The sequence below is a fragment of the Phalangium opilio genome, unplaced genomic scaffold (genome assembly GCF_054372755.1).
Source record: "Phalangium opilio isolate 3A_F unplaced genomic scaffold, DU_Popi_V2 ptg000098l_1, whole genome shotgun sequence".
In the NCBI taxonomy this organism is placed as follows: Eukaryota; Metazoa; Arthropoda; class Arachnida; order Opiliones; family Phalangiidae; genus Phalangium; species Phalangium opilio.
This window is the reverse complement of record NW_028324201.1, coordinates 3,192,488-3,217,257: the sequence shown is the minus strand read 5'-3', so window position 1 is coordinate 3,217,257 and position 24,770 is coordinate 3,192,488. Positions and strand designations below refer to the sequence as shown.

The 24,770-nt window shown below is 37.6% G+C and overlaps 2 protein-coding genes across 2 annotated transcripts in view; one reads left to right on the top strand and one right to left on the bottom strand.

The window, feature by feature from the left end:
- The window catches only part of LOC149634491 (multidrug resistance-associated protein 1-like), a 265,543-nt gene that overhangs the window by 95,827 nt on the left and 144,946 nt on the right, over positions 1-24,770 (top strand). The gene's annotated exons all lie outside the window — the stretch shown is intronic.
- Positions 14,030-16,556, bottom strand: LOC149634498 (sterile alpha motif domain-containing protein 3-like). Its single transcript, XM_089851004.1, has 8 exons — positions 16,428-16,556; positions 16,061-16,348; positions 15,887-15,980; positions 15,448-15,627; positions 15,170-15,379; positions 14,914-15,103; positions 14,398-14,474; positions 14,030-14,313 (listed from the first exon to the last, which is right to left on the bottom strand). Exons 4-8 carry the CDS (start codon positions 15,547-15,549, stop codon positions 14,047-14,049), a joined length of 846 nt encoding a protein of 281 aa, XP_089707130.1. The 5' UTR covers positions 15,550-15,627; positions 15,887-15,980; positions 16,061-16,348; positions 16,428-16,556; the 3' UTR covers positions 14,030-14,046.

Sequence of the window (24,770 nt, the reverse complement as noted above, 5' to 3'; positions counted from 1 at the left end):
CTATGATAGTTCGCTACGGTTGTCCGAAAGCCATCGTAAGCGACAACAGGACTCAATTCGTCTCTCAACTGTGGAAGGACATTCTCAAGATGATCAAAGTAAAACCGCGATGCATTTCTCCGTATCATCCACAGAGTAACATGATGGAACGCACCAACAGATTTCTGGGCGAAATTATTTCGATGTTCGTTGGTTGAGATCACCGAAGATGGGATGAGAACTTGCCATTTATTCAGTTTGGCATCAACTCGACTACACATACAACATCAGGAAGAACTCCTTTCTACCTCAACATGGGTTGGGAACCGAGATTTCCCTGGCACTTGGACGTGGGTATGCCAGTAGCGGACTTTGTTGAAAGGTCTGCATAGGTCTCAGCTTTAGCGAAGCAACTTGCTTTGTCTAAGGAACTTGCCAAGAAAGCACAATCACACCAGAAACGCTATTATGACGCTAGTGTACTTGTCTGGAAGGAGACGCATCCCTTGTCTCAAGCGGCAAGTAATATTGCCGCTAAGTTATGTCTCAAATAGGATGGTCCCTACAAAATCGCAAAGAAGATAGACCGATTGTGATATCAATTAGAAGACCCAGAGACTGGAGAAAATAAAGGAATTGACAATATCGCTCATTTAAAGCTGTATTGGTCAAATAAAGATGTCTGCCAACCGGACGGAAGCCGGTCATCCTCAACTTCAAGTAATTCATCTTCAAGTTCTACAACGTCACAGTCCAGGCCTATACTTCAAGACGCTAGAGTCAGTACTCGTGACGAGAAAGAAGACAACGACTGTTGAGAGACCATGAAGCGCAAACCGAGTCGTCTGCGGAACACTCATCTTCATCTCCATCCGTTTATGGATCATCTTTTTCCCTAATGAGAAACTATACCAGAGTCTTTCCCAGAAGTCTCTGATCTTGCTGAGGAATCTGACCCAGACGGATTTGTTCTATTCTCAGATCCACCAGTGGTCTTCCGTGTGAATCGGATGCTGCCAGACCTCTCTCCTCCTTTCTCTCCTGATAGGAGCTCGAGGGAGAATTCCCTCCCCCACCCTCTCCTCTATCCCACATTGACGATTTTAGTTCTTCCTCTGAATCCGAGGAAGACGATAACGAATTGTCCAACCCAAATTCTGTAAATCCTATGCGATTTGTCAATTATTTTCTTAAAGGATGAAATTTTAAGATTGTCATGAGGAAGAAACCAAAGCCTGGAGGTCCTGAACTGGACAAAAATTATCACTTACCAGCGAATTATCGTCAGAAGACTCTTCGGTGTCGTTCAGATGTAGAAAGTTATTTACGCGTGCATGCGATCACGGATATGACTTCTAGCGACTTTAACTTTTCGCGTCAAGCCATCTCGCTAGAACCATGGGAGACTGTACGGGAAGCCCATTGACTTTGGTTTCCTCCACTCACAGGGTCCAATGCGGACTTTCTTCGTCCATCTGCCCAGCACACCCGCAGACGAGCTGAAAGCTCAGGCCATTTACGGTGCAAGAAGGTGTCAGAATTACCCAAGTAAACCCCGAGAAATTTGCCACCATCACTCCGGGATGGGATCGGTAAATACAGGGTGGGGGATTTTTACACCAGGCCCCGCACCAGAGAATAAATGGCTTGCCGTAATTAACCTGAGCCCCCGAGAGTACAAGGCGAGGCATCGATCAAGGATTGTAAAATCTTGTTCAGTACAGAGTAATGACGTAAGGTCATCGGCGAAGGCGGCTGTAACTACGGAAAAGTAAGCAGGAGCGTGGGAGCGAGGGATATTTCGGCGGAGTAAGGTGAGGAGGAGTTCCATGCGTAAAACCAAAATTAAGCCGGAAGGCGCGCACACTTGCCTAATGCCACGAGCAAAAGTGATATTACTGTTAAGAGTGTTATTAACTTTGACACGGAAGTGAGAATCACAATACAAGATACGGATATGCTGTAAAAACTCCGGAGGAAAACCATAGCGTGACAGAAGGTTAAACAAATACTCATGACCAACCATATCGAAAGCCTTGCGAAAGACAATGCTGACGAGAGCTCATCGCCTGCATTGGCTAGGGCAATGCCATCGCGAAGGATGGTCTGGGTATCGTAGATTGTTCTGCCAGGGATAGAGTAAGTTTGGGTCTTGTGAACAAGCTCGCCGACGACCTCGTTTAAGCGGGAAGCTAAAACTCTAACAAAAATTTTAAAATAGGCATTGGTAAACGACACTGCGCGCCAATTCGCGAGATCAAGCAGGTTCCCGGACTTGGGGAGCAGGGAGACCACCAAATTAGCAAAGCGACTCCAGTAATCAGGATGTTGATTAATTTCGCGAAAGAACGAATGCAGGATCTCACCCAACAACGGCCAAAAGGTCAGATAGAAATCTACGGGGATGCCGTCACGACCGCTGGCCCTCCCTCGGGACAAACGCTTAAGAGCTGAGGTAACCTCGAGTAGGGATAAATAAATAATTAATTAAACTGTCAGGAGTCTGAAAAAATATTTAAAAAATTATTTGGCCGCCGCAAGCTGGTGAAAAGATTTTGGAAAATTTTAAAATCCATGCATTTACCGCCATAACGAACGCTATTCGATTAACGCATTCTGCACTCAATCTTACAAAATAAGCCGGGGGGACTGTAAATTAACGTACTCGTGCCGGAGTTATAGCCCGACATCACGGTAGCCGAAGCGGCTCGTTTCTCCATTCGGTAAAAGTCTCGCGAGGGAGTATCGATTGAACGGAAGTGGGATTCACGGGCATGCAAAAGACAGGAGGCGAATTGATGCATCAAAAACTCGTTGAGGCGTTCAACATGGACCCTTCTCTCCAAGGAGTCGGGATCAGAGGTGGCCACTAATGATTCTAATCGTAGAAGTTCCTGGTTATCAGAAACCTTACTGTGCCAAAAATGAACGCTAAAACGCTTTATCTCCGGCTTAACGACATCGAACCACCACGGCACCACAGGGAGCCGCGGAGGTTTGACATCGATCAGAGACTGGAGATGACCACGCATAGCATCGACAAAGGATATTTCATTTAAGGCATTAAAAAGAAGCCTCCAGAACGGATGGGAACGCGGAATAAATAGCGGCTCAAAAAATCACAAACAACGGCATAATGATACGACAAAAACTCTGAATATGGCGGACGGCTTTGAGTTTCAGGGGAGTACGGATATAGACACGATCGAGTCGGGCAGAAATACGTTTGCCATGATTACGCGCGCGCGACGTGTAACTTGGCATCGAAGGATGAAGCGTTGTATATGCGTGAAATAAGTTAAAATCCTGCACTAGAGCACGTAGGGCTCTGCTTAAAGCGAAGCGATTTTTTTTACAATTGTTACGGTCAAAATCTGTGTGAAGGTAACAGTTAAAATCACCAGCTAGTACAACGGTGTCCTCAGGATCAATCGAATGTAAAACGTCGCGCACAAACGTGATAGTTTCAAGCGCGGAGGCGGCACTACTAGCGGAGAGGTAGACATTAAATAATTGAACGGGGGTCGGCGACGAAAATCTATGAGCGGGTAGTTGTAAGTACAGGGCATATCCATCGAAGGATTTCGTGTTTAAGACTGTTTTTGAGGGCAGGGGTCAAGGCCACAGAGCCCCAGAGCCCCGGGTGGAAGTGACGGTAGCATAGTTCCATGTGGTCCAAATATACGACCGAGAGAAGGCGTCAGAGACGTTAGTTTCCTGTAGACAAACGACAGAAGGTAGAAAACGATTGATGAAATTACCGGTCCGAATGGCAGTGATGTCCGTGCCAACACCGCGCACGTTCAAACTGAGGAGCGAATAAGTCATAAAAACTGAGAATTAATTTGAAAAGGCTCCAACAGGAACCGTGGTCGTGGACACGAGGCGCTTAATTTCGCTCGAGAGTCGGTAATAGGCGTTTCGAGTGTTCTTACGTGACGACTCAGACGCAATTGCTTTTATAGCTGGATCAGTTAAACCCACCACTAAAACTTGACGAGCAAATGATAGGAGGGAGGGTTCGTATGTGGCATAGCGTTTGCAAATTTGGTGAACGACGTCGGTAGGGGCGTTGAGTGATTCATTAATAAATGACACAACGGCTTCAAAAGGGAAAATGGTCGGGAAAGGTCCTTTAGTGTCAGACCAAGTGTTCGCGGCTTGGTCGTAGGAATATCGCGACTGAGACGCTTAGTCTCGCAGGTCTCGGACCGGGGGCCAAAATTGACCAATATCTTACATTGATCTTTTCTTAAAATATGCAATAATATCTCAACATTTAACTATAATATGTTTATTTAGACTGATTTAAATATAAATTATTATTTATTTAATAATAAGGATTATTTATTTAATAATAAGGATTATTCATTTAATAATAAGGATTATTCATTTAATAATAAGGATTATTTATTTAATAATAAGAATTATTTATTTAATAATAAGAATTATTTATTTAATAATAAGATTTATTTATTTAATAATAATAATTATTTATTTAATAAGAATTATTTATTTAATAATAAGATTTATTTATTTAATAATATGAATTATTTATTTAATAAGAATTATTTTTTGAAATTGCACATAATTTTATAAAAACAAACTCGGTCGAGTCGCAAGAAATTTTTACCTCTTTTAAAAAAATGTTTTCACCAACTTATTTGGTAATGCCTTTAATGACCTTATGTACAATTTCTTTAGCAGAGTCGCAACGGTCAATCGTCTTAAAAAGTTATTTATAGTTTTGTTTAAAACCGCGTCTTTTTTGAAGAGGAATCCGTTTCGATTGCTGTACCTTTTCATTAAATATGAAAGCCACATGGTGTTCGTGATTGGCTTGTGTGCCTGCCATTCATCCCTATGCGCGCAGTTCAAAGACAATGGTGAATATTGTTTCACTATAATTTCTTAGGGTTAATTTTTTACCAGTAGTTAATGGCGTTTGCGTAGAAAGGTATTCGGGTGCTAGTGTGAGAGGTATCAAATAAACAATGCGAAAAATAGGGAATCTGTTGGAAGAATTTACGGAAAAGAGCGTGAGATATTGGATTTGGGTGTAAGACCAATAATCGGTGTAATGAAACTGCTCGAAAAGCGTCTTTTTTGCTTTAAATATGGACGAGACCAAGCCCGCCGTGACAACGTAGAGGGTAAAGCGACCGGGACCCAGTGAATTCCTGACCAGAGAAAATTAACGATACTAGATTGCCAATCCGTGACAACGGTATTGAGGGGGGATGGAGCACCTTGAGGCGATGCCATAAAACGAAGGCCGCTAACTGGTTAGCCAGCAAGGCCCTGCCAGTGATGGAATATAAATGTCAAAACCGATGCCATCTGCCCAGCACACCCGCCAGACGAGTTATAAAAACAAACTCGGTCGAGTCGCAAGTAATTTTTATCTCTTATAAAAAATGTTTTCACCAACTTATTTGGTAATGTCTTTCATGACCTTATGTACAAACTCTTTCGCAGAGTCGCAACGGTCAATCGTCTTAAAAATTTATTCATAGTTTTGTTTGAAACCGCGTCTTTTTTGAAGAGGAATCCGTTTCGATTACTGTAACTTTTTTATTAAAAATGAAAGCATGGTGTTCGTGATTGGCTTGTGTGCCTGCCATTCATCCCTATTCATAGTTTGGTGTTCGTGATTGACTTGTGTGCCTGCCATTCATCCCTATTCATAGTTTGGTGTTCGTGATCATAGTTTGGTGTTCGTGATCATAGTTTGGTGTTCGTGATCATAGTTTGGTGTTCGTGATCATAGTTTGGTGTTCGTGATCATAGTTGGTGTTCGTGATTGGCTTGTGTGCCTGCCATTCATCCCTATTCATAGTTTTGCTTGAAACCGCGTCTTTTTTGAAGAGGAATCCGTTTCGATTGCTGTACCTTTTCGTTAAAAATGAAAGCCACATGGCGTTCGTGATTCGCTTGTGTGCCTGCCATTCATCCCAATTTAAGTGCGCAATTCAAAGACAATGGTGAATATTGTTTCATTATTATTTCAATAGCAACAGTAAGCCTACTACACACTACAATTAATCATCACGCCAAAAATTGATCATTAAAATAAAGTAGTATTCATTTTGTCTGGAAAAAGTTTTAATTCAAAGTTTCGGTGAACAACTCTTCATCGTTCAAGTTTTTGTATACGGGTGTTCCGTCTATATTAATATACAAATGTTTAATAGTTTACAAAATTAAAAATTAATCTCACCTTTATCGAGCCTAGATTATGTGAAATGGATAATTTTAACCTCACACCCGTTTGTCAGCGGCGCACTTCTTTTAAGTTTTAGAAATTAAAACATTTCCTTCGTGCAAATCTCTGTGCTCGAATTTCCCTGTTGAGCATTTTCGTAATTCTCCTTAATAGAAGCAGTCCTCAGATTTTTTTGGTTTGAGCGTAGACCAACAGACTGAATCCTTGAAATGATTCTCTTACTTTTTGTTAAGCAAAGTATTCAATACTAGTACATCCTCTTGTCCACATATTTTCAATATATCACGCTCCTCCGACCTTTTTCTATTGTGTGTTTCCAACTGTGCTGGTTGAGGTATGTGGTGGGAGTGAAGAGGTAGCCTATAAACCCGGGAGAGAGGCCGAAGCGACGGTAGCCCAGGATGAGCCGGCGGAATCGGGGCGACAGAGGAGACGGCATTACACCGGAGGAGAGTGCAGCCACGCACGGGACGGAGCTGCTTCTCGTAAGCTTCGGAGAGGCCGGAAAAGCAATCGGGTTTCTTGGCGAGGCCGCGAGTGTACATCCATGGTACCGCGTGTAAAAGAAGCCGTCAGCATGGGGCCAAGGCCCAAACACGAAACCGACTTAATCATGTAAAACCGAAACAAATACGGTTAATTAAACTTCAAAAAGGCTAAATAGCTTTCAGGAGTCTTTAAAAAGACTGGTACGTGAGAAAGAGAAAGTTTCCTCTCTCGGCACCAAATATGTCCCGAGAGAGAGAAATTTATCAGCGGTTCTAGGTACCATTAAGTGGCACCGCGGAGACGCGAACGTCCCAACTTTCCAAGTATAGATACAATACAAAGAGATAACAGAGCCATTTGAAAATATAGTTCAAATGGCCTGAACCGACAAAATAGATGCTTAACCCGATATACATATAGAATTTAACCCTACCCAAAAACTTTCGCTTGGACATTTTTCGTAGATACAAAAAGAGAGATAGGGAGAATGAATTAAACGGGGTTCTTCGAGATGCCATGTACTGAGGATACCGCCGTAGGAATAAGCTTAAAGAAGGATTCTCGAACCTACCCGAGAGCAGGTAACCATTTGGGAATAATTGGTAAAACTTTCATCAAACAAAAATGATTGCACTTCCAAATCAAATGCAACATTTAGTCCTTTAAACGAAGAGTTGTCCTTGAGAAGCTCAGCAGTGAAGACTTTTACCTTTTCTGCACCATAATGTTCAAATTTTTGTGCACACATTTTGCAGTGCTTAATACTTCATCATACGCTTCTTAAAGAGATGAATTGCGCCTCTGTAATTTTACTGATAAATCACCAATCAATGAGAACAAGTTGTGAAAAAAAACCAAACTTGCTGGAAAAGAGGTTTTAGTGACTGCTGTTAGAAGTTTTGATGCCTATGCAGCATCATCTTTTATCTCAACAGTTTCAGCCTCATTTTTTAGGTGAACTACCATAGGGATCCAATTTCTTTCCACTGCTGAGATCGATTTAAAATGGAGCATTGAACACCGAAATTTCGCAAGAGAGTCGAATTTGATGATCATAATTGCCAGTTCATTTCCAATTTCCTTCACCGCTGTCTGCTCTTTAGGTGATTTGTAATGATGGTTGTAAATATTTTGTATTGTGACCATGAATTCATATTAAATTAATTGCCGATAGCAATTGTCTTAATCATGTTAATTTCATTTGTTAATTCTGTTTTGTTGTTGCAAATGGCTAAAGCCCTAGTTAGTAAGGTGTAAAACGCGGTTAGTTTTTGGTTAATAGGATGTCGGGATTCTGCGTGGGGGCATGGATACTGAAAAAGCTTTTCTGTATACGGTTACTCTTCGGCAAAATTAGCCTCGAGGAAATCGTCCAAGTCCATGCAAAGATTGTCACCGGGAACTAAGGCTTTAAGCCTTGTCCACAAATTTCCAATTTGATAGTACGCTATCTTGTTGTCAAATTCCTTGGCAATCGAACCCCAGTCAATTTCTTCATCGTAAAAAAAACCGCTTTTTCTAATTACGTCCTGGTACTTTATTATGTCCTTTTGCGTGAATCTTTGACGCTTTTTTTGGCGATCCTCCAAATAAATTTCTCCAGTGCATTCTAAATTGGTTCAACAAAAGTATAGCAAGAAAATGCCAAGAAGTAAGATCCAAAAAGATTATTCAGAAAGGTGGAGAGGTCTTACCAGAAGAAGACCATATAGTTTTGAAAAACATTTCGGAACAATCAACTTCTACTATGGGTGAAGACAGTCTTCAGAGTATATTTTAGCAAACTCAGCTACGAATGGCCAAACAAAATAAACATGGTCATTGGTGGCATAAATTGGTTATTCAGAGGTGCATATATCAATATCATGTATTACCAGCCGCTTACAGAAGTTTGGCACAGTCACATATTCTTAAACTACCATCTTTCCGCACGCTTTTTCGTCATTCTTGGGATAAAGGGAGGTGACCTGGATTTTGCAATGATGTACTAAATAGAGTGAAAGAAGAAATATAACCAGAAACTCTAGCTTCTTTTAAACAGTATTTTAGTATTCTACTAGATGAAATGAAGGTAAAGGAAGTACTAATTTATAAGAAAATGTCTGGTTATATTGTTGGATACACACAACTTAATGACGCAAGAAATGAAATAAACGGATTGAATTGCGCACTTTTTAAAGACAAAACCGTGGCAACATACGTCTAAGTTCTAATATTAAGAGGTGGAACATTCCTTTTGTGACCAGTACTTTAACAGCGGAAGGCTTAAATTCCATCATTTGGGAGGCTGTTGAGAGGTTGGAAGCTTTAGGGTTTAAAAAAATTTCAGTCATTGGAGATGGTGCTGCTACAAATCGCCGACTTTTCAAGATTAACATCACTGAAGATTCACCATCATGTTGTATAAATCCTTATAGCTATGACGAAGAGCGGCATATTTTTTTCCTTTTTGATCCTCCCCATTTACTCAAAACCACCAGAAATTGCTTGTAGTGAAGATCCTTGCAAAGTACGATAGGAAAACTATAGTTTGGAAGCCAATAAGAGATCTATTTGAGAGAGAGATTTAGTCCTGGAAGTCTTCGAAAGGCTCGTGAACTCACTGGAGAGCATATTTATTTAAACTCTTACAGGAAAATGAAAGTGCACTATGCTACGCAGGTTTTGAGTCAAACGGTAGCAAATTCTATAGAGTCTGAATTTGGTGAGGAATATTGTGAGACCGTAAATTTTATAAGGATTTTTGATAAATGGTTTGACATTATGAATACTACCAACTTTCAAAAATCCCAATAAGCGTCCGTTTTAATCGCTAAATGACCAAAGCCTTGAGGTAATTCTTCCATTTTGATAATATGTAACAAATCTCGTCTTAGTGGCTAGAGAAATATTTTTTGGGCTACCTTGAAGAATGGGAGCTTGATGTACAGCATCGAGAGGGAAATTTCAAGATAAAAATGATGTTACTATCTCAAGTGACATTGAGCGGTTTGAGACAAACAAGTAACTCTCTTTAACTCAGATTTTACCAAATTAATTATCATGTAACAAATATGATAATTTCATTTTCAGCCAATGGCATCACAGGGATCAATTAAATTTCTCCTTGGAAAAGCTACACCCTTCTTCTTAACTTTAAATTTCAATCAACATCCCCTAGAATTGGAATTCTCTAGACACAGACAAGCCTGTGGTTCAAATTAGGCACCTACTGTTTATCCTGTTTCAAACAATGGAGAAAAATTAAAACTCCAAAAAACTAAAATATTAATAATGTATTTACCGTTGGAGAATCGAATGTTCAGGCAAAGTGCCCAAATTAAAATACACAAGAAATCATAGTGTTGATTAATCAAAACGTCTTGGATTTAACCAAGAACTAAAAAGTATCGATAAGAAGAGAGTTAAACAAGTGACTGAAGGTCCAGATATTGAATTTTTCTTTTTAATTAAAACTTACATGCTTAAGATGCTGTTCGGACAGTGGGACAAAGGACGATCTTCCTAGTAGAGCTTAACATAGCAGGTGGGTAAAAAAGGAGAAGGCGTCGGACAACCCCTTTAAGAAACTGGAAAAGTCGTAGACATTGATAAATCCCTTTTTGAAAAACGGAAATACAACCTCAGGAAAATGGTGAAGGGCGTGTGGATCTTTGGAGGATTAGAGAGAGAAACCAGCAACTTTTTTATGGCTCCTGTTGAAAAAAGGGACTCCTAGACCCTAATTACCAAAATCAAATAGTGGATTCCTCCTGAAACAACCATTATATCCGATTGTTGGAAAGCAAATGACTGCTTAACTAAAGAAAATTATGAGCATTTGAAAGTGAACCACTCTTTGCACTTCAAAGACCCAGAAACAGGCGCACATACCAACCACATCGAGGGTGCTTGGGCAGATGCCAAAGATTCGTTACCCAGAGGGGGGCGAAGAAAGAGTATTTACGCAGGTTATATTGCGATGCATATGCTTAGAAAAAATTATAAAAGAGAAAAAAATATATTTTTTGCATTTCTAGAAGCAGCGGCTACACTATATAACCCAAATTTATAAATAAACGATGTAACATTAATTTTGAAAAAATTCGAATTCAGTACAGGCCAGGTTGGGTTAGGTTAAGTTGGGTTGGGTTAGATTAGGTTAGGTTGGGTTATTTTCGTCTACATAGAACTTAATTCCTGACTCCTGTACGTGTGTAGTCCTTCTCTACTTATTGCTTTTGTAGCGGACGGTATGCATATCTAAGCCTTTGCGTAAGCCCCGGTATGGTACGATTATAGTTTGGGGTTAGTCAGTCATAACTGACGTAAATCGCAGAGTGTCAAGTGGAAACTATTTTTACAGTATATATCTGACCTCGAGGAATTTTTTGGGAAGTAAATGAACCAAAACCACAATATAATGGAAAGGCGTAGTATTATTTCAGAACGTACATGAATATAAACAACAAAAGGCGTAATTTTATTTTGGAAAAATATTTCAGAAAAACGTTTCATTTACTTCCCAAACAATATTTTGCCTTTTCCAAAAACTTGTTGTTTATCTTCATTTTCTTTCCTAAAAATATTACGCCTTTTCCAAAATATTGTTGTTTATTTTCCTTTACATCCCAAAAAATATTATGCCTTTTCTGAAATGTTGATGCTTACATTTATTTAGTTTCCCAAATAACCCAGGTAGCAAAAAGTCGTTTATTATACGTTGAGATACCGTCAATTTGAAACGGCTTTCCTAACGTCAAGAAAACGTCAACCATGTCACCTCAAAACACGGTTTATTAAACGTTGCAAATGACGTTTTATTAACGAATATATTCAACTAAATATTAACCATCTATGGACGTTTTATTCGACTCAATTTACACGTTATAGATTCGTTGCATAAAATGCGTATTTAACTCAAAATACACGTTAGAAACATGTGTAAAACAATTCCATATTTGAATCAATATACACGTATTAAATACTTCCAAAAACGGTATATTTCACTCAATATACACGTCATAAATACCTTCCAAATCTGTATATTTGACCCATTATACACGTTCATTTAAGCCTAGTTGTAGGCTTTTCCTTATTACACTTATAATTGGCTTTCCCGTAATACAATAAATAGGGTTCCCTTTTTTTATGTGAAAATAAAGAAACAATATTAAGTTCAAAGTTTATTTTTAAATATTTGATACAAGTCATGTAATTTTGTACTCAAAGGTGTATATTTTAATGGAAATTTCTTAGTTTCGGATTATTGTTTGAAATAATCGATCAGCTTTTTCACCATTCCCTTCATTGGTGTCCGGTAGTTTTTCCCTTTCTTTCAATTTTCTTTGTTCCTTTTTCTTCTCTGACCGCATTATATTGTTCAGCCTAGTGAACGATTACTTTAACCAATCCTTAATTATTTCCTCAATTTTACGTTCAGGAGCAGTTTTGAATACGTTGTTAGACCGTACAGCACCTGATAAAGAAAAATATTTTCATAATATTTGTAAATTCAATGGTATTTAAAAAATTATGATAAATTTCCGCTTACAAATAGCTATTTCATTAATTTTCATGTCTTTGAAGGCCAATTTTTTGTGGCCAGCCCAATTAACGTTTTCGCCAAGATAGTCTGTCATTAATGCGCTATGAATTCTGCGAATGCAGTCGCCCAGAGATTTACCACCAATTCCACCAAGATAAGAGATCTGGATATAAAAAAATTAAAACCCAAAATCAACTTAATTATCACTTTAGTATAAAAGAATCCTTACCAAAATTCCTTGATTTTCCTTTAGATTCAAAAACTCTTCCAAAGCTGCCAACCCATCAGTAGAATTTAATGGCAAGTCTAAATGGTCGAGGTCTATTTTTGATGTTGGTTCGTTATCCACAACTATTTTATTTAGAAGGGATGTGTTTACTTCAACTTGATGTTTTATGTATTCCAAATATTTCAAAATCTTTAGAAAACCTGTCATTAGAGAGTAATCAAATTTTGCAAATAGAAGGATTATTAAAATACTAAAATTTACATATACAGGGTGTTTCTGGAAAGTCTGGCACAAATTAACAGGCATGTTCCTTGGGTCAAAAGGAGTCCGAAAGGTCCTATGACGTTTTGGGGTAAAGCGCTCCGTTGCGACGTTATGGGCTCTCAAAAGTAGGCCGAAAAACAAGGAGATTTTGCAGATTTATAGCACTAGTATTGTGGTTTTGACCCAATTGTTTTCGATTATTGAGCACAAGGCAATGATCGAAATAAGTTCAAACCTAGTGGAAGACCGTGAACGTGTTAAACGGCCAAAAGCGTTAATCCCTTTGTTTTTATTAATGATTGCAATTAAAGGTAAGGAAAGTAGCTCAGATATCGGTTACTTAGTTGTTTGTTCAGATGTACTGGTAACTGATCAGTCTTTTATTCTTTATTTCAATTAGACGCATTACTTTTACATCAATTCGAATGAACCCCTTAACCTTTACACTCTAAAAACTAGGCATTCAGAAATGACTGCTAAGCCGTTCAAAACCTTGCAACCCTGGCGGTACGCTTTATCAAGCAGATTTGAGCGGTAAGAATAGCGTGTGAAATTGAATGCATAGGTGCCGTTCAAATTTGAACGTTCTAGTGCTCAAAAAAGCCTTCTTCAAACGCTCAAATTTGACCATTTAGGGGTTCATATATGACCAATTTAACGTTCAAATTATCATGGTATACGCATTGAATTTGGCTCGTTGTGGTGTTCAAATAGGATCGGTTTAGCGTTCACATAAGCCTTTACCAAGCATTCAAATTTGTTTGTTAAGCCGCTCAAGTAAGACCGATTTAACGTTCAAAAAAGCCTGATTCATGTATTCACAATTGAACGTTGTGACGTTGAAATAGGAGCGATGCACCGTTTAAATAAGTCTTATTCATGCATTCAAATTGGATCGTTTAGGCCTTCAAATCAAAACGATTTAACGTTCATATATGCCTGACTAATGTATTCACATTTGATCGCTGTTGCATTCAAAAAGGAACGATATACTGTTCAATTTATCCTGTTCCAAGTATTGAAATTGGACCATTGCGGCGTTCAAATAAGAGCGATAGTGTTTGAGTAAGCCTTACTCTGGAATTCAAACTTGATTGCCATGGCGTTGAAGTAGGAGTGGTATAGCATCGAAATAAGCATCATTCAAGCATTCAAACAGGCCCTCAACTTGCCTTTCTATGGTTTTCAAATAAGCCTTCAACTTTAGTAATTTGAATATAGTGTTCTTTTGGTAATTTAAATGTTAGCGGTAATACGTTATTTAGGAATCCAATAGTTAGGAATATTATTCAAAAGAGAGATTGGAACATTCAAATATAGGTGAGATGCAATTTACGAAAGTTTATTCACCACCTTAATAATGGCCGGATTTACAACCGCGCAGTCAATTTTAAAAATAATTTTTTGCAAAAACTCAAGTGTCTTTCGGATTTCTTTTGGATATTCCATTTGGAAAGTGTAATATCCCGAAAACAGAGACACAACTGCCATTTGAATAGAGTCTATTTCAAATTTTTTATCTTCAATGCAAAGATCTATAGTGGATGAAAATATGTCTTGGTTTTCAAAAACCAATGTCGGCGTATTCTTCTTTGGTTGCTAAACAAAATATGATAAAGTAAAATGTTATTAAATTAAAACAAAGATAAAATATATCACTCCCAAACACAAATATACACTTACTCCGATAGAAAACCAAAAATTAATGTCATCCTTAAAAACAGTCGGTAGCATTAAAAGGCAGGCCTGCAATTTTCTTTCTAAAAATAATTGTACTGCACTTTAATTAATTGCAATTAAATTTAGATATAAATGTTAAAGAGAATGAGATGGAAGCTAATATCCTGTTTACTGACTATAATTTTAAAACTATTTGAGTTCATTTTTCTGCCTTCAATCAAAGCTGAATCGAAGAACCAAGATTGAGTGAAGTTCTTAAACTAAAGTAAGCACTATTAGCCAACCAAGTTTACTCTAAAAAATGAGATCTGATAGGCACAAATTATGTTTTGGTAGCTTTGCTGGTCTTATGTTGAACATAATTTGTTCCGTCGGTAGTATGGTGATGTATTTAACAAATTTAAGCATACCCTGATCTATGTCCACACTAAAATCATAAGCACTTATTTTTAAGTACGCCTATATGGAAAGCAATTTTTTCTATTTTTTTTTAGCCTGACACACTTTTTTTATAATTACCTTCAAGTGCAGTGTTAGTTAACACCTCTTCGCTGCTATTTAGTATATCATGAACTGCACGGCACAGACCATGTTTTGATTTTTGACTAATGTCATTTATGCGTTTGATAATGGGCTGCGTGAAATAATGTAACAACACCCTCTCTGCTGATGGCCGGATGTTTTGAAGCCTATTTAGTTCCTTAACGAGCTGCAATTTTAATCAAGGTTTAAAAGGACAACTGACAAAGTACCGGGGAAATTGTTTTTATTTTACCTGATTTTTTTCCAGCAAAATTGGAAATATTTGAACTAACTCCTCTACTCTAAGCGAGAATGCTATCTTTTGACGATGGGCTGCGGTTCTGTACATTTTTTCTTCAATTTTATTTTCGTTTCTTGAAGAGGGAGCCTTTTCTAATTCTTTGTTTAAGAATTTTAAATGACTTTCAATCGACTCCGCATCTTCTGCCATTCCAGAAATCAACTGAATTTAACAAGGGTAAAATTATGTTACAAATTATTGGGAAATACATAATAATTAAAAATGCATACGGCTGGTGTTAGTCTTTTAAATTTAGTTTTTTTGATGGGGTTATTTCCAGAATCAAATTCTCCCTCCTGTTGTTCTCTTTTCTTTGAAAAGCATCCCTTCATAGCTTTTATTTCTGGTACGTCCGGGTTGTTCAGTCTTTCATGTCTGAATTTGTTTTACAAGGCGGTAATCCAAGTCCCCTATCGTAAATTCAATTGGTAGATTTAAATTAACAGAAGATATTTAACAATGTTCAACATCAAGAAAAAATAGATGTGACACCCTGATTGTACTTAGATATGTGGGAGGATTTATATATACAGGGTATTATATCCCTTTGTTGATAAACCAAGCGTTGGTGTACCCACCCCTTTTCAAATCCATAGCAGTCAGAATCTCAGCGACAAGTCTTTCTCTTGCCAACATGAATTTAGATAATTTCATAATAAGGATACTTACATAGCCACATGTGTTGCTCAGCCGGTCCCTTAAGAACGGATGTTTCTCTATCAGTGCTTCTCCAATCTTCTGATATTCATACCTTCCAGGGTACCTAAAATTACATGGTTTTTATATTTTCAACGTTATTTTGTGCATATGCATAAAAGTTCCCTGCATCTAAAAATAACTCACCACGTATATTTGTTCACATCTTCAAACAAAGTTTTAACAATTTGTGTTGAACATTTTCGCTTAAAAATTCTTGCATCCTTATTTTTAATTAGTTCCATTGTAGTTCGACTGAACGTTGGAATAGTGTAAATCTTAGGCAATTTTCCACAGCCCTGGCAGTGCAAAGAATCAGAACTTGTTTCAGCTTCACTTTCGAAAGACAAAATTTCCAAATCAGATGATTTTGATAATGGGTTTCCATTTCCCGGCTTATCTTGATCGTTTTCCAGTGTTGAATTTCCTGAAACACTACCATTCAATTTTATTTATCTTGAAACTCAGCAATCATTAAAATGTTTTGTAATAACAGAGGTTTAAAACAACGTACCAATCATGCGAAGTATTCTCTTCTTTTTTCTTCTCCAAAACCAAGTTGAGTTTCGATTTGGTTGCGGGAAGACCATCAGCTAGATCATGGTCCACCCACTCATTAAAAATCTCGTTTTCAAAAACCTGGGCACTTTTAATCACTTCAATTTGAAACAAATCTTGTAAAAGTTTCAAAAACTCTTCTTTTGTACAGGATTCGTTGCATTGGAATAGTTTTTTCTTTTCTTCACACGTCACATGGTATTTTAATAGAGCCATCCTAAAAATTTCAGTTTCGGTCAATAAGTTTATGATTTAGTCGCACAACATAATCTTGATCCAGTTTGTATATCTGAATTGGTGAACTGTCAATTTCGTCGCCAGGAATTATAATGTGCCAATTTTTGGTTTCTTCCACTGTATACGCGTTTAAGTGTTCCAGATATTTTTTAGCGCGTATAATTCTACCGCACACGTGCCATAATTGGTCGAATTCAACCAAATAGTAAATTTTAATAAAAATGTGCTCTTCTAAAGGGTATAAATATCCCGCTTTGTACGTTACGGAATTGAAGGAAACCTCCAAAGAAATTTGTACTTTTTTCAAGTCAATGGGTAAATCGTTTCTGAGCTTAATTTTTAACGTTTCTGGTAGTTGTTCGAACTTTAATTTTGATGGTTTCACTAGATCGCCCGTTTCTAAACCATTTTTTCCACTTTGTTCCCAGCACTGTAGGAACTGGTGGCGTTTTGCTAGCGTTGAACTAATGTTTCTAAAATTCTTTGACATGCTTGCGATATTTTTAAAATATTGGTCTTTGCCTCGAATCTCATGCACCACAAACGGATTAAAGGACCGTACATTCTTATTAACCGTGGGTAATGAATTAAATAATGCATTTTTGGTATGAAAGATGCTTCGGGAATTTCTTTTAACAAACTACTAAATTCAATTATGCGATCGTACAAGTATGGAAGCCAGTTCAAATGTACTATAGGGGCTGTTATTATTTCAGAAATTAGTGAAAGAGCTAAAATGATGGGCCAAAACCTGTCATCAGTGGGAATTTTTGGTCCAAATATTAATGGGAAGAAGTATAGGAGAGATTTTTTTTGAGCCGCCGTGCCAGTCAAAACGCCCTTTCCTTTGAGTACGTGTTCAGATATAGGCACACTTTTGTTTTTTATATGCAAACTACCATAAGGAAAGGTTTGTATTCTCTCATTAACTTCATCCAACGTAAAATAGCCAGACTTTATTGTGTGACGTATAAAATATTTCATCACATTCGGCCATATTCCTTCGTAAAAGTCGTGCATAATGTCAGGAGGTAACATTTCAGTAACTTTAAAATGGGGAAGAATAGCAAATGGGGAAGGACCTTTAACTCCATAGACAGAAGCGTTTTCAGTATTCTCTACAACAGCCTGTAAGTGATAATCGTGTATAACTTCGTCTCTTAAAATCATGTTTTTCTCTTCGAAACAATGCGAAATATTTTCCTTTTTTGTCATGCAGAATCTACAAATACGGCCGGAAGAGAAACATTGGGTGAAACCTCCTATACTGTGACTAGAAAGGTTATCCCCCGAAATAGAAGCCACACTACCTTTAACTACCAATCCCTTAAAATGAAACCTATCTGTTTGTAAAGCTGCTAAATCATCTAAGAGAGGCTTTAAAATTTTACTATATCCGTATTTTTTAATAAAGGAGTACCTTACCACAACTGCTAATTTTATGCAGCTGAGTTTACTACGGTACAAAGGGTTTAAGTTCCCTATCATAAAATAAATTAGGGTAATCTTATGCTTGCCTCGTTTCGCGCCCAGTGGATTGTTAAGTTCAACTTCATCCAAATAAAAATGAAGTCTTAAACAGCATGGATCACTAGAAAACAAGGGGTGACTTTTACAAATTTCCCCATCATCAAAATCGGTGAGCAAATACGAAGAATTCTCCTTCTTTTCTTTAGTTATTTCTCTCCATACGTCATAGTGAGAGAGCAAGTGCATTAAAACTGGAATTATAGGTACATAGCTCAGTTTATTTTTAATTATTTTGCCATTAATTCTTTGGGTTCCAAGAATATATTCCACTGGTTCAACTAAATTTAGATTTTCTCTACAATATTTCTGAACAAGAAAGTTACTTTTAAAAACACCCAAAACCGTATTTGAAATTTTAGAAGCGTAAAATTGACCCATATCTAAATTATCCTCGTTTGATGTTATGGTAGTAAATTTGACACAAGCTTCGATACTATTTTCTAGCAACTCAGAAAAACTGTTTGATATATTAGTAGATACGCAAAGTGGCAATTTGTGTTTTTCGCGGAGCTCTAGCATCATTAGCGCAGCATGCCGCTGTAATTTATTTAGTGTGTTTTCGTATTCAGTCTTTTTATTGTCAAAAGCGGTATCATCTGTTTCGTTTTCTATTATTTCCTCACTAATGCAATCATCACTATCAGGTTCTTCAATTTGAGCTGGCACTATTAGGGACGGCATTTTATTCAAATGATCTCGATAAACATGGCTTTTCAAGGAATTATATTTTCTAAAATCCTTAAAACAACCCTCAAAACAGCAGGTTAAGTTTCTATTTTTCTCATAAGAATGTAGATTTTTCATATGTATTAGCCATGCTAAGTGTGTTCTGCGTTTAAGCCCACAAATTTGGCACTGGTAGTTTTTCATTTTTAAATTATTAATTCCTAAGTAACATTTACGGTTTGCGGTGAATATTAAAAAATCTTTGTATCACAAGATTCATGTACAACGTCTGCGAGAACTCCATCTAATATCAAAAATAGAAGAGTATGTGTCTTAGTTTTCATCTTTAAAAGGTTGAATTAGGACAATAAACGTTTGATCGATTAAATCTGTTAAAATATGCTTTCAAACAATAGAATAGCTCAGTTGAAATCGCAACTTCGAAAACTAATAATAAATTGTCTAGAACGTTTTGGTGATTGTTTTATAACAGTCGTATAATCGACTAAAAATACCTTGTGCTCCTTCATTCTCCATTTAAGTAGCATTGGCTATCTTTAATTATCTTTCCCCGGAATGTCAGCGCTACAAATGACAACGTCATACCCTTCTATCTCTCACTTAATTGTAATCCCCTACCAGGTGCGTGCAATATTACCCTATAAGGGCCTATACGAAACAATACACTGTCCCCCCTCTTTACTAATATTAATTTATTGTCTCTCCTATTGCGGCTCAGCTGTCTCACCTTAGAGACGTTACTAAACCAATTTTCTAATAGATATTCATGGCTAATCGAAGACATTAATGTTAATGGATGATATGGAATTTAATTTATAGGCTATTTTAAGGTTGGGTATAAAGTATCAAAAATGTAATACTCTTTTAATATTTGATTTTTTAAATTCAGATAACTTGATCGCTTTAAGTCCTGTTTATTTTTATTCAGAGTTCGATACCATAAAATTTACAAACAAAAAACATAAATATAAATAAATATTCTTACCTTAATTTCTCAGAATGAAGAAAAATCCAACAGTCGTATTGTTTCTTGATCAATTAAAGTTCATTAGTTATTCAAATCCCGAATAGTTGAGTATGATTATTAGATAATAGATCCCAAGTCGTTGGACACGATTATTAAAATATAGATCCCTAGTTGTTGGACACTTCAATGTTGGCTAGAAAAATTCCGTGTTTTACTGGAACTTTCGCGATGGCGACTGGCTTTTGTAACCTTCGTTCTCATAAATTTGGGTGTGGACTGAGGATTAGAACATACACAGTGAATGTATGTACTACACATCAAATTCCTAGAAGAAAACTCTAGAACTATCGAAGAAAAAAAAAGGTGTGGGGTCCTGGTCCGGTCCATTTTGAGTTTTGGGGTAAAGCTTAGAAAATATTTGTTGAAGGGTGAAGCCCCGTTTTCACGCAAGCCAAAACGTCGATTCTCGCGATCTTTCGCCGAAGTGTTTTCAACAGAAGCAGCATTATTTATCACTTGAAAATACGTCTTTAGAGATTCACGACAAAAAGACGCTGTTTAAGTAGAAAACCTTTATACATCTCCAACAAAATTCCCCGTAAAAGGGTATGAGTCATCTTGAAAGACTGCTGGCCAGTTCAAAGACCACCAATAGCGCGTAAATGACAGGTTAAGAGACTCTAACCGTGGGGGAAATACTTGTCCAAAAGAGAAATAGGAAAATTTTCCAAAGCCTAAGAATATTTCATCTACATCTCGAACCCCTTTTGATAATGGACTATAGCAAAGCGTTTAACCGGATTTACGATGTAACAAACACAATATTTTGTGCTTAAAAGTATATTTTATATTACTTTAGCGCGTCTGTATGTTCGAAATAAGGGTCTCACTAATATTATAATTATCATAAAAAAGACCCAGGATAGTTCGAATCTTTATCTGTATGTTAGTAACGCCCTGACTGGTTTTACTTTCATAACTTATTAAATAATTTTAATAATGGTGACTTCTAATTTTAAGATATTTTTCATTCCCGTGGCTAGGATTAAAATCCTGGACCTGTCGTGGATTTGTTAGGATGTAATGTTCAAAAATTAGGCTTAGCGTATCAGCATAAGTATATAACGTGACTTCCATAAGTTTGACAATGATGACGTTGGTGGTACATCATAGACTATCGAGGGACTATTAGGCCTAATGGTTTATTACACTTGAAATAGGCAAGCGTACTATAAAACCGCGTGTTATCAATTCTCGCGTCGTTCTTGAACAAGCTCTCAGTAAAGCTCTAGCATTAAAAGTATAGGAAGTGACATACCATGTCTTATAAACATATCACATCAGTTCCACAGTGGAGTAATTACAGTTTTGAATGCTAACAATGTAGTTCTTTATATTTGAATGGTTTATTTCAAAAATGAACTTGGTTAAGTTTGAACGAAACGTGTCAGAATTAAACTTGAATGAACAAGGTCAAAATCTAATTTACTTGTTAAAAATTGAAATCACATGGTTAAATTTGAATGTATTCTTGAAATTTGCAAAAGTCAACGAAACTGGTTATAATTGAGCGCGGTGGACAATTGTTCAAATTTATTGAATTTGTGTAAATATGAACGCAGAGGGTTCTTGTTCAAATTTGATCGCCGCGTGTAATACTGAGCGATGAGATTTGATACAATCGAAATCGAATGGTAGTGTTTATATTTGAACGGCCAAATAATGTCTTCGTTCAAATTTGAATGAAGATAGTTAGATTTGAACGCTGAAATGGAGAGGCTTTCAAATTTGAATGCAACTGTTAAATTTTGAGCGTCGCAGTTGTGGCTTGTTCAAAATTGAATGCATTAAGTTAAATTTGAACTACAAAAGCACGCTCAATTTTTAGAGTGTACAATAATTCGTATCAACCCCTTAAGTTTTACAATAATTTGAATTAACCCCTTAAGTTTTACAACAATTCGAATGAACCCCTTAAATTTTACAAAAAATCGAATCGAACCCATTAATTTTACAATAATTCGAACAGAACCCATAACATTTACAATAATTCGAATTGAACCCATTACATTTACAATAATTCGAATAGAACCCCATTACTTTTACAAAAATTCGAATGAAACCCAATTACATTGTTCTACAAAAATTGTTCAAAATGGGCACCATCAACGTTTAAGCAAACTTGCACGCGTCGTTTGAAAGATTTACGAACACGTTCGAAGATTTCTGGCGTGTTACGGATGCTATCATATCCATCAATTATCCTTTGTCGCAAGTCTTCGACATTGCGAACTTCACTTCGGTACACCAAGTCCTTCAGATGGCCCCAAAGAAAAAAATCTCATGGGTTGAGATCGGGAGATCTTGCTGGCCACGCAACAGTTCCGCCTCGACCTATCCACCTCCGGGGAAACGCGACATCATGATATTCTCTAACTTTAAGACTAGAATGGGGCGGTGCGCCATCGTGCATGAACCACATTATTTGTCGCAGTCGTAACGGTACGTCCTCTAAAGGCTCCGGTAAATTGTCTCGCAGAAAGGTCAAGTACGCCTCCCCATTTAGCCTCGGTTGCAAAAAGTAAGATCCAATTAAATGATCTCCTACAATTCCGCACCAGACGTTCAAACTAAACTGAACTTGATGTTTCATGACAGTGGTCGCGTGCGGGTTTTCTTGCTTCCACTCGTGATAGTTATGTAAATTAAGTATCCCGTCACGCGAGAAATTTGCCTCGTCAGAAACTAGCAAAGTACGCGGAAAGTCTAAGTCATTTACCCGTGCCACAAACCACTGGCAGAAATCGACCCGTCTCGGATAATCAGCTTCGTTTAAAGCTCGTACCTTTTGCAATGGTATGGGTGGAACTGATGTCCTCGATGGATTTTCCAGACGAGTACATGGTTAACGCCCAATTGCCGCCCGACGTTCCTGGTACTGGTTGTTGGATCATCTTCGAAAACTGTCAAAACGGTGTCCTTTACATCCTCGAGAACAATCGCCGCACGAGGTTCAGGTACCGACGGTTGAAGTTTCCCGGTTTCTCTCAAGCGTCTGTCGACTGCCGTAAATGTTTGTCGATTGGGAACTTGTCGTTGAGGAAAGTGCTCCTGGTACAAGCGCATAAGATGCATATCTGAGTATTCTGCATTCGTGAAGTAGACCATGATTAGTTCCAGATAAGCTTCCAAATGTGCACGTACGCCATGAAGCACGTTAAGGTACACACATTTAGGCCGTTTATAAAAAACCTACAACTTTTAACGTTAAAAACAAATTATGTTGTGTTGGTCTAAACATTTGGGTAGTTTTCAACGTGAGAAGTTGTAAGTTTTTTACAGACGACTTAAATGTTTGTTCCTTAACGTGCTTCATGGCGTACGTGCACATTTGGAAGCTTATCTGGAACTAGTCATGGTCTACTTCACGAATGCAGAGTACTCGATGTGCATCTTATTTATGGACTGGCTCGGGGAAATGCGGTTTTGACAATTTTCGAAGATGATCCAACAACCAGTACCAGGAGCGTCGGGCGGCAATTGGGCGTTAACCATGTACTCGTCTGGAAAATCCTTCGAGGATATTAGTACCACCCATACCATTTGCAAAAGGTACGAGCTTTAAACGAAGCTGATTATCCAAGACGGGTCGATTTCTGCCAGTGGTTTGTGGCACGGGTATATGACTTAGACTTTCCGCGTACTTTGCTAGTTTCCGACGAGGCCAATTTCTCGCGTGATGGGATACTTAATTTACATAACTATCACGAGTGGAAGCAGCAAAACCCGCACGCGACCACTGTCATGAAACATCAAATTCAGTTTAGTTTGAACGTCTGGTGCGGAATTGTAGGAGATCATTTAATTGGACCTTACTTTTTGCAACCGAGGCTAAATGGGGAGGCGTACTTGACCTTTCTGCGAGACAATTTACCGGAGCTTTCAGAGGACGTACCGTTACGACTGCGACAAATAATGTGGTTCATGCACGATGGCGCACCGCCCCATTTTAATCTTCAAGTTAGAGGATATCTTGATGTCGCGTTTCCCCGGATCGGGGTGGATAGGTCGAGGCGGAACTGTTGCGTGGCCAGCAACATCTCCCGATCTCAACCCATGCGATTTTTTTCTTTGTGGCCATCTCAAGGACTTGGTATACCGAAGTGAAGTTCGCGATTTCGAAGACTTACGACAAAGGGTAATTAATTGATGGATGTGTTAGCATCCGTAACACGTCACGAATCTTCGAACGTGCTCGTGAATCTTTCAAACGACGCGCGCAAGTTTGCTTAAACGTTGATGGTGCTTATTTTGAACAGTTTTTGTAGAAAAATGTAATTGGGTTTCATTCGAATTATTGTAAATGTAATGGGGTTCGATTCGAATTATTGTAAATGTAATGGGGTTCATTCGAATTATTGTAAATGTAATGGGTTCAATTCGAATTATTGTAAATGTAATGGGTTCAATTCGAATTATAGTAAATGTAATGGGTTCAATTCGAATAATTGTAAATGTAATGGGTTTAATTCGAATTATTGTAAATGTAATGGGTTCTATTTGAATTATTGTAAAATTAATGGGTTCGATTCGATTTATTGTAAAATTTAAGGGGTTCATTCGAATTATTAGAGAGTTTAAGCATCCCCTACACGCGTACGTGTAGCCACCTTTGACAATGCATTGGTCTAATGCACTGTGGAAGGTAGCTACACGTACTCGTTAAGGGGATGCTTAAACTCTCTATTGTAAAAATAATGTGTCTAATTGAAATAAAGAATAAAAGACTGGTCAGTTACCAGTACATCTGAACAAACAAGTAACCGATATCTGAGCTACTTTCCTTACCTTTAATTACAATCATTAATAAAAACAAAG

Bases quoted from the DNA above. Each gene is read 5' to 3' on its own strand.
- LOC149634498 (XM_089851004.1), bottom strand. From the start codon at position 15,549: ATGAAGGGATGCTTTTCAAAGAAAAGAGAACAACAGGAGGGAGAATTT. The intron at 15,104-15,169 runs GTAAAATAAAAA...TTAAAATTGCAG, and splicing joins TTTTGCTGGAAAAAAATCAG to CTCGTTAAGGAACTAAATAG. The intron at 14,314-14,397 runs GTAAGTGTATAT...TATTTTGTTTAG, and splicing joins ATTTTTGGTTTTCTATCGGA to CAACCAAAGAAGAATACGCC.